We start from the raw sequence: 10,235 nt of genomic DNA on the forward strand, positions 1-10,235 counted from the left end.
GAGAGAGAGAGATAGATAGATAGATAGATAGATAGATAGATAGATAGATAGATAGATAGATAGATAGATAAAACTTACTTGGAAATGGTTGCGTGACATTCAATCATATAATAATATAAATAATATATATATGCATATATGTTATTTATATTTCATATATATAGGTGTGTGTGTGTGAGTGTGTGTGTGTGTGGCTGGTGCAAGGTTCCATCCAGACCTAGGGTAACATGGTGGTGGAATGATGCAACAGACAGGGACATTAGAGTTAAGAAACAGGCTTGGAAGTCCTAGAAGAATGGGGGTGGGGAGGAACTGTATCAGAATGCCAGATGGGATGCTAGAAGACAAGTATATCTAGCCAAAGGAGAAGAAAAGAAGAAGTTTGCCTATGTTCAGCAACGTGGAAACCAAAGAACTGAAGTGTTTCGGATTGCAAGACAGTGTGTGGGAGAAAATCATGATGGCATAGGAGAGAAATGTGTCCATATAGATGATGGAGCACTTGCATCCAATAATTCTGCAAAGAAAGAGACTTGGAAATGGCATTATGAAAGACTGCTGAATGTATAGAATGAATGGGAGGGGAAGAGTCTGCCAAATGTTGACCCAATTGAAGGACCAGCAACTCAAATCGACAGCAATTAAGGATATGAAGACAGGAAAAGCCCCATCCCATCACAAATCACTGCTGGCAGTGTGGGTTATGGTCTAGTCACCTGTATTATAAATTAGGTGGTTCACAAAGGAGTCATACCCAATGACTGATGTAGCAGCACTATAGTCAACTGCTACAAAGGTAAGGTTGATGCCTTAGATAGAAATAATTACAGAGGTATCAAATTGTTGGGTCAGGTGATGAAAGTTACAGAGAAAATCATATTTCAACTAATTAGGGAGAGAGTTAGTTTAGGTGAGATGCAGTTTAGTTTTGTGCCAGGGAGAAGCACCACTGATGCTATATTTCTGTTAAGACAGCTGATCGAGAAATACCTAGCCAAAGATAATCCTCTGTACCTGACCTTTATTAACTTGGAGGAAGCCTTTGACAGGGTCCCCCGATCCATTATCTGGTGGTCAATGTGGAAACTAGGGATAGACAAGTGATTGGTTAGAGTTGTACAAGCCCTATACAGGGATGCTACCAATAATTTGTGGGTTGGCCATGAGTACAGCAAACAATTCCAGGTAGAAGTAGGGGTTCACCCAGGATCGGTGCTCAGCCCCCCGCCTCTTGTTCATCGTAGTCCGCCTGGCATTAACAAAGAAATTCAAGACAGGCTGCCCCTGGGAACTCCTTTGTGCTGATGACCTTGCTCTCATAGCTGGATCACTATCTGAACTAGAGAAAAGTTCCAGGAATGGAAGCAAGGTCTAGAGTTAATATAGTGAAAACCAAAGTCTTAGTAAGTAGGAAGACAGACAAATCACAAATCCCTTCTGATAGATGGCCCTGCTCAATCTGTAGAAAAGGTGTAGGTAGAAACTCCATAAGACGTACCTGGTGTAGGCTTTGGACACATAAAAGGCGCAACAATATCGAAGGAAGGTTAAAAGGAAAGGTAAACTAGCTTTTGAATGTGGAAGATGCAGAGGTACAATAAATGCTGAAAATGTGCAGAAAATAAACTCCATCAACTGTCAGTTGGGCAAGCTAGAGGTAGTAGATAGCTTCCATTATCTAGCTGACCAAGTTAGTAGTAGGGGTGGATGCTCCAGGAGCGTAGCTGTGAAAATAAGATTAGGCTGGGCAAAGTTCAGAGAGCTCCTACCGTGCTGGCAACAAAGGACCTCTCTCTCAGAGTGAAAAGCAGATTGTTTGATGTCTGTGTGCAAATAGCTATGCTGCATGGCAGTGAAACATGGGTTGTGACAGCCAAAGACATGTGTAGGCTTGAAAAAAATGAAGCCAGTATGCTTTTGCTAAATGTGCAATGTCAGTGTGCATGTGCAACAGAGTATACGCATCTTGAGAGAAAAGTTAGACATAAGAGGCATCAGATGTGGTGTGCGAGTGAGACGACTGCTAAAGCCTAAATCCTAATTAGTTCCTGCTAAACCCTAATCCGACAACAAACCTGGATACCCACCCATCCAATGATGCTGTTGCCACTATGTGGCACGAAACACAACACACCAGCACATCAGTATCCGTATACCCACACACTAGTCCCTGAATGCACTCACCATATGTTCTCACACACATATAAATACAAGCAGTACACACATACATACACACCAGATGTAAACATACATGCACCCATTCGTGCACATACACATACATATGAATACATACATAAATACAGAGATACACATATACACATATACCAAACGTATTCATATATATACTGATTCAAACGTGCATGCCAAATAAATACACACATACACACAGCAGATACTAAAGCACATATATATGCACATACATATACACACAGTGGACACTAATGTACACATAAATTAGCACACATGCACACACCTGATACACACCTAATACACACACTAAAGTACACATACATATGCACCAGCAAACCAATTCTATCAGCTCACACTTACAGTAAACACACACACAGCAGACACATATGCACACACACCAGATATGAATGCTCATGCATTCATGTAACAGTTAAATCTACACACATATGCATACTGGCAACTGGTGTTAGTAGCAATTTTCTCTCCATTTCCTTGTCTGTGAGGCACCACCAACATTCTCTCCAACTGCACAGTCCTAGATATATAGACTGGGATTTCTATTTGATGTTGTTACTATAACACTATTGATATCAACAACACCATGTTGACCTGCCTTAACCAATAGCAACACAATCTCCAGTAGCCTCCTTGAACTTCCTTCATTAATTTACCTAAGCCTGAAGAGATTTACAAGCCCACAAAACTTTAAATTGCATGGATACAAATTAAACTGTTATTAAATATATATCATCATCATCATTGTCGTTGTCGTTTAATGTCCGCTTTCCATGCTGGCGTGGGATGGACGGTTTCACTGAGGACTGGCAAGCCTGGAGGCTGCACCAGGCCCAATCTGATGTAGCAAGGTTTCTACAGCTGGATGCTCTTCCTAATGCCAACCACTCTGAGTGTGTAGTGGATGCTTTTTAAGTCAGGTGGCACTGGCATCAACCACACTTGAATGGTGCTTTTATGTGTCACCAGCACTGGCATCGGTCATGATCGAATAGTACTTTTTACGTGCCATTGGAATTGGTGCCAGTCAGGCTGTACTGTTATTGGCCAGGATAACGATTTTTAATGGACTCAATAGGTTTTCTCAAGCACAGCACATTGCCCAGTGACTGTAGGGAACTATTAAATGGGCTGGTTATGCAACACCGGCATAGGCTATAGCAATGATATCACTTATTTTGCTGGGTCTTCTCAAGCACAGCATATCCCCAAAGGTTTTGGTTACTAGTCATTGTCTCAATGAGGCCCACCATTCAAAGGTCATGCTTCACCACCTCATCCCCGGTCTTCCTTAATTTACCTCTTCCACAGTTAGAGATCAGCACTTCTTTACAAAGCTGTCTTCATTCATGCATAACACATAACCATACCAGTGCAGTTGTCTCTCTTGTACACCACACCTGATGCTTCTTAATATATATTTTTATATACTGTGTAAATAGTCATAAGACATCACATATTTTTATATATAGGTGTGTTAATGGCACTAGAGTGAACAAAATAAAAAAATTATTAATTCTATACTCGAGTATCAGATTAACTAAATATTAATAGTGAAACTCGAGTATAGGATTAACTAATTTTTTATTTTGTTCACTCTAGTGCCATTAACAGTGTGCCTCAAGAATTCTTTTTTTCTTGGTTTGGGTTTAAATGCCATTTTTAGCATGTAAGAAGTCTTGTCAAGGGTCTTCTCTCTGTATATAAATCTTTATACACTCTTGTGTGTGTGTGTGATGGACTTTGTACTGCTTCCATCTACCAAATTTAGTCTCAAGTTATTGTAGCAGGACTATAGAAAAAGATATATGTTATGCTGAATGTTTTGGTGTTCAGTTTTACTGAATCAGAGTTCAGTCAAACTGCAAAGTGAACTTCATAAGTACACAACCATGTCTACACCAATTATCTTATATCCTTTAGTTTTACTCATTTTTGAAAACTTATTGAAAGTTAAATGATGTCTTATTGAAAGTTAAGTGATAAAATTTTAATATGTTACAAGTGAGTAAGGTGTTGAGTTGGCAGAATAATTAGCATGCTTAGTGGCATTTTGTCCGACTACATTCTGAGTTCAAATTTTGCTGAGGCTGACTTTGCCTTTCATGCTTTCAGAGTTGATAAAATAAGCATCAGTCAAGCACTGGATTTAATGTAATTGACTTACCCAAACTTGCTAGCCTTTTGCTAAAATTTAAAACCTATATATTACAACTGAGTTAACATTTATATCCACTTAAAATAATCCTGTTAAATATAAAATTTTTCTTCATAAAAATTGATCAGTAATTTTAATATCCAATTACACTGTCTAAATTTTAATAAACTACTGATGAATTAATGTTCTCACTTGTTTGCAGGATACTATATGTATGCAGAAGCTTCTTATGGAAAGCCTAATGCTAGAGCAGAGCTGAAGTTTCTAGTTTCTAATGTCAAAGGGAAAAATCTGAAGTTTGCATACAACATGTTTGGAAATGAAATTGGTCAGCTATATGTCATATTTAACACTAGTAAATCATTAGCTAAACTATCTTCAAGCAAAGAAGTAGTTTGGACAAAGAAAGGAAACAAAGGAAAATACTGGCACAAAGCATGTTTGCATATTGAAAATGACATAAGTGAAATCATATTTGTAGCTGTAAGAGGATATTCATACGAAGGAGACATTGCAATAGACAATGTAGTAGTTGAAGAAAAAGGATGCCCTGGTAATGTTTAAAAATTTCATTTTTCATATGTAAGATGGTTTGCTAAATTGATAGGGCTTGTTTATATATGATGAGAGTAACTATTATTGACTTGATCACTGGGTAGATATAAATAAATGAAGTGGTATTGCACCAGCCTAAACAGTTAATTTCATCATTCTCACCTCTAGAACAAATTTTATCAACATTGAAAAGACTGGGGTTTATAAGTACAATTGATTACACTGTCCATTCGGTATTAGTAAAAAGCATTATTGAATTGACATTTTGGTGGAATTTGCCACTGTATTATAATATATCAAAATATCTGTACTATGAATCCATAACTAGCTGTAAGTACTGGCAACTAAAATAGTTAAACAGAGAGTAGAGTGCTAGGAGAAAATCATGAAAAATCCATAATAAATCTACTCTTTTTCAAAAAATTTTCTCAACTTAGAAAAAACTTTGCATATCCTCATAAAGGAACCTTTTATTCTTTCTTCAAAGCAGAATCTCACTTTACAAACCAACCTTGGCATAGTTGTTTGTCAATTCCAGCATGAAATGCTTAGAAATTCAAAGTTTTTCAAGTATATTAAAGAGTCTAAAGTTTTCCTTCATAAAGGAAACAAATTCAACAATAAGCAGCTATTTGTACTTTACAAAGTGTAAATGTAATCTCTGCAAAATACTACTCCTATCTCTAGAGCATTAAACTCGTTCTTTGACACTGTTCAGACACTGGTCAATCTTCTGTTAGTTACACAGTGATAGCAAAATATTGAAAATTTGCATTAGAAATAAGGATTTTGAGTTCAAACCCAGTCTAGGGGAATGAATATATGTAGGAATGGGGCATAGAAAAATAGTGATTTCTTTGATCAAGTTTTATCATCATCATCATCATCATCGTTTAACGTCCGCTTTCCATGCTAGCATGGGTTGGACGATTTGACTGAGGACTGGTGCAACCGGATGGCTACACCAGGCTCCAATCTAATTTGGCAGAGTTTCTACAGTAAACACAAAATGTGTACACTGAAGTTAATAGTTTGGTCATTTTTAATTGTTATGCTACATTAAATTCAACAACTGTAAAACTGTCAGATAATACAGTATATCTTCTCTTCTAATAACTTTATTGAGTAAACTGTTCGGAATTACATCATAAAATACACATTTTAGCCACATAAACAGTACAATGAAAACATTCAGTAAAATGATTAGTCCTTTTTTTGTACCAATAAATGAAATAGAAAAAAATTTAGCTGAAAACTACTGGTTGAATAAATTGATATTAAAAATTTTAATTTCAGTATGTTAATATAGATGATCGTGGAGGCGCAATGGCCCAGTGGTTAGGGCAGCTGACTCGCGGTCAGAGGATTGCAGTTTTGATTCCCAGACCGGGCGTTGTGTGTGTGTTTATTGAGCAAAAACACTTAAAGCTCAACGAGGCCCCAGCAGGGGGGGGGGGGGGGGTGACCCCTATTGTACTCTTTCACCCCAACTTTCTCTCACTCTTTCTTCCTGTTTCTTGAGTAACGCTGCGATGGACTGGCATTCCATCCAGCTGGGGGGACCACATACGCCATAGAAATCAGGAAACCGGGCCCATGAGCCTGGCTAGGCTTTAAAAGGGTGCATAAAAAATAAAATAATGTTAATATAGATGATGCATGCTTTAAAAAAAATCTAAAATAGGAGAAATTTGGACTCAAAAACAATATCCATTATAGTTTTTTCATAAATTATATTTTTCATACAAAAAAAAGACATAAAAAAATTGAGGTTTAAGATTTTTCTTTTTAATATCTATGCAGAGACATTATAAAATTGTTGTAATTTAATTAATTATTATTTGAATTGGAAGTATAGGGAGAACCATTTCTTTTTCCTTTGAATATTTCTGTACCAGTAAGACAAACTTTCAAAGAAATTTATCTGTTTTGAAAATGCAGAAATTTAGTTCTTCAAATTATGATGCATAAACTTTCTTTTACATTATATTTTTTTATATTGCTGCAGGTCCCTTTGACTGTGACTTTCAAAGCAAAACATGCAAATATACAGTATACCGTTCTAATCTTCCATGGAAAACTGTGTACCAAAATTCAGATTCAAGCGGTAAATTTCATTTTTTGTTACCCAAAATGTCATCATATGAATATAGACATGTATACAGACATAACAAAAGTAAATAGACACCCCTCTAATCGTTAAAATTCATTTAAATCTAAAATTATACATTTGAATTATTTATTAATTATTATAATGTAAATATCTGATATCTAGTAGACATGTTCCTAGCATTTTCCAATGCAAGTGCCTTATTAGGCATACTACTGATCAGATGACGAATATTCTCTTAAGGAATTTAATTTCTTGCCAAGTTTCATGCAGTAATCTCAAAAGATCTGACTTTGAAGATGTTTTCATGTCCTGTCCATTATGCCCAGAGGTGTTCAGTAGGTGACTGGTTTGGTCATGGAAGCTTTTTAATGCCATTCTCTTTTTAGTCATGTCACATTTCTATTTTCAACGATGCCTTTAGGTTTGTGGTGGTACCAATTTTTTACTCTGTCAAGTCCATACTTGTTGTAGAGTGTCTAATGGACAAGCCTGGCTATATTGTCATGGCGTCTCTTATATTCCTTTATATTGTCGTGGCATCTCTTATATTCCTCATAATAATAATAAGGATTATTATTATTAATATTATTATTATAACTATTAGGGTAGTGAGCTGGCAGAATCATTAACATACTGGGTAGAATGCTGAGTGGCAATTTGTCTGTCTTCATGTTGTGAGTTCAAATTCTGCTGAGGTTGACTTTGCCTTTCATCCTTTTGGAGTTGATAAAATAAATATCAGCTGAGCAATGGGGCTGATGTAATCAACTTACCCTACCTCCAAAGCAGCTGGTCTTGTGCTAAAATTTGAAATCATTATTATTTATGTTTGCGTTTGTTTCTCTCCTGGAATATGTATGTGATTTTCAAGCATTCCAGGCATTTAGTTTTTTATGAGTTTTCTCTTTTTCAGCTATGCTTCATTTTCATTTTTTCTTTTGTACAATAAATTTTCCAGGCTTTCCAAACTGGGATGGTCTGTTTGTTAGATCAGTTGATTATATTAATTCATGCATGTCCTATCTTTAACCACTCCATTGTTTAATCATTCAGACCGAAGCAAATGTCTATAGAAAAACCTGAACTAATGATTTTGCTGAAATCATCAGTACAGCCTTTTCTTTCATTTCATATGTATAAAGTTTCAGTCAAATATTTTACTACCTTATTTCAAGAGACATGTTTTCTACCTTCATAAAATTTTTTCTGCACTGGATGTTTTCATAGTCAGTAGAGAGGTAAAACGGTTGAGCACCAGACTAAATGACTTAGTTTCATCTCAAACTGAAAATGAACAACGGATCCACAAGTTCCTTGTTAGAAAATTATTAACTTATTGTTACTATGTATTTTGGATTTATCATTAGCTTAGTCACTATTCTGACAACTTCATTTTAAACTACATACCAATATTAACGTATTTTGCTTGTTTTCTTTATTTTACAGACACAAACATTTACTTAAATGTTTATTCAAATACAAATACTGAAAATGCAAAATTTCAAATGCAGTCCCCTAAAGCAGATGTGAAGGAAAATTCTAGTATCACCTTCAAATACCAAATGAGAGGAAATATGAAAGAGTTTGCACTAATTACTTATGATTTTTATTCACAGAATAAAAGTTGGTCTTCAAATTTCAATGATATTACTAATTTAATAACAGCATGTGTAAATCTCCCAGTTTCAACAAAATTAGGGCTGATCTTTCAGATGACAACAAATATTAATTCCCGAGGGAACACATATGCATACCTGGATGACATTGAAGTCCACAATGAAACATGCAAATGTAAGATTCAAAATATCTTCATTTTAAATTGAATTTCTTCTCAATTTTATTCAAATTACTTTTCTTGATATTTTTTAATCCATTTTCCCATTCTTGCATTGTCAGGGTTGTTTTGCTGCAACAATTATTTTTACAATTCTGGATTCCCACCTTTGTTTGAAAACAGAGTGGCATCTGTTGTGGGACAATTAGAGTTATGTGTCCTGATCAGGGGTACAACACAATGGCTGAAGTGAGGTTTAAATTTATAACCACATGATGATGATCATCATTTAATGTCGACTTTCTTTGCTAGCATAGGTTACATGGCTTGGCTGGAACTGGTAAACAGGAGAGCTGCACCAGGTTCCAGTCTGATTTGGTATGGTTTCTACAGCTGGATGCTCTTCTTAATGCCAACCACTCTGAGAGTGTAATGGGTGCCTTTTACGTGCCACTGATGCAGGTGCCATTTACACGACACCAGTAACATCCACAACTACAAATTCATGGGTGCTATTTACATAATACTGGCAATGGGCATGATTATGGCTTCACTTCACTTAACAAATCTTCTCAAGCACAGCATATCACCAAGGCCTTGGTCACTTGCCATCACCTCTGTGAGGCCCAACATTCAAGGATCATGCTACCTGCAACGTTCACAGTTATAATTTGATGGGTGCCAATTACATGATGTCAGCAACAGCCACGACAATGATTTCACTTGGCTTGATGAGTTTTCTCAAGCAAAGTATATCACCAAAGGTCTCTGTCACCAGTCATCACCTCCATGAGGCCCAGCACACAAAGATCATGCTTCACCACCTTGTTCCATGTCTCCCTGAGTTTACCTCTTCCACAGGCTCTCTCCACAGTTAATGATTGGCACTTCTTTACACAACTGTTCTTGTCCATATGCATCACATGACCATGCCAGTGCATTTATCTCTCTTGCATGCCACACCTGATGTCATTTATGCTCAGTTTTTCTCTCGAGACACTTGTGCTTTGTCATTCATGCACACTGGTATTGCACAGCCAGCAAAGCATACTAGCTCCATTTCTTTCAAGCCTTCACATGCCCTCTGTAGTCACAGCTCATGTTTCACTGCCTTATAGCATGGCAGTTCATACACAGGCAACACTCAGTCTGCCTTTCACTCTGAAGGAGAGGACCTTTGTTACCAACAGAGGTAGAAGCTCTCTGAACTTTGCCCAGGCTATTCTTATTCTAGCAGCTACACTCTCAGATCATCCACCTTCATTGCTGACTTGGTCAGATTTACAATATGAGCTTTGAGATTTTGTATTATCAATACATTGGCAGAAAGTAAATTGATTCAATATTGTAGTCACATTACAAATTCATAAATTCAAAAAAATGATTCTTCTGAAATTATGCTTGCCAAGTCTTTAATCTAGCTTGTTGTA

The 10,235-nt window shown here is 36.5% G+C and overlaps 2 protein-coding genes across 3 annotated transcripts in view; one reads left to right on the plus strand and one right to left on the minus strand.

The window, feature by feature from the left end:
- Positions 1–10,235, minus strand: part of LOC106875508 (serine protease 48) — a 466,125-nt gene that overhangs the window by 220,900 nt on the left and 234,990 nt on the right. The gene's annotated exons all lie outside the window — the stretch shown is intronic.
- The window catches only part of LOC106884080 (MAM and LDL-receptor class A domain-containing protein 2), a 138,597-nt gene that overhangs the window by 61,734 nt on the left and 66,628 nt on the right, over positions 1–10,235 (plus strand). For both annotated transcript variants that reach the window (XM_052966613.1, XM_014935299.2), the window contains exons 11-13: positions 4,566–4,916; positions 6,927–7,025; positions 8,478–8,822. In XM_052966613.1, coding sequence (XP_052822573.1) covers positions 4,566–4,916; positions 6,927–7,025; positions 8,478–8,822 — 795 coding nt within the window. The remainder of the gene's footprint in view (positions 1–4,565; positions 4,917–6,926; positions 7,026–8,477; positions 8,823–10,235) is intronic.

The sequence above is a fragment of the Octopus bimaculoides genome, chromosome 3, assembly GCF_001194135.2.
Source record: "Octopus bimaculoides isolate UCB-OBI-ISO-001 chromosome 3, ASM119413v2, whole genome shotgun sequence".
NCBI lineage: Eukaryota > Metazoa > Mollusca > Cephalopoda > Octopoda > Octopodidae > Octopus > Octopus bimaculoides.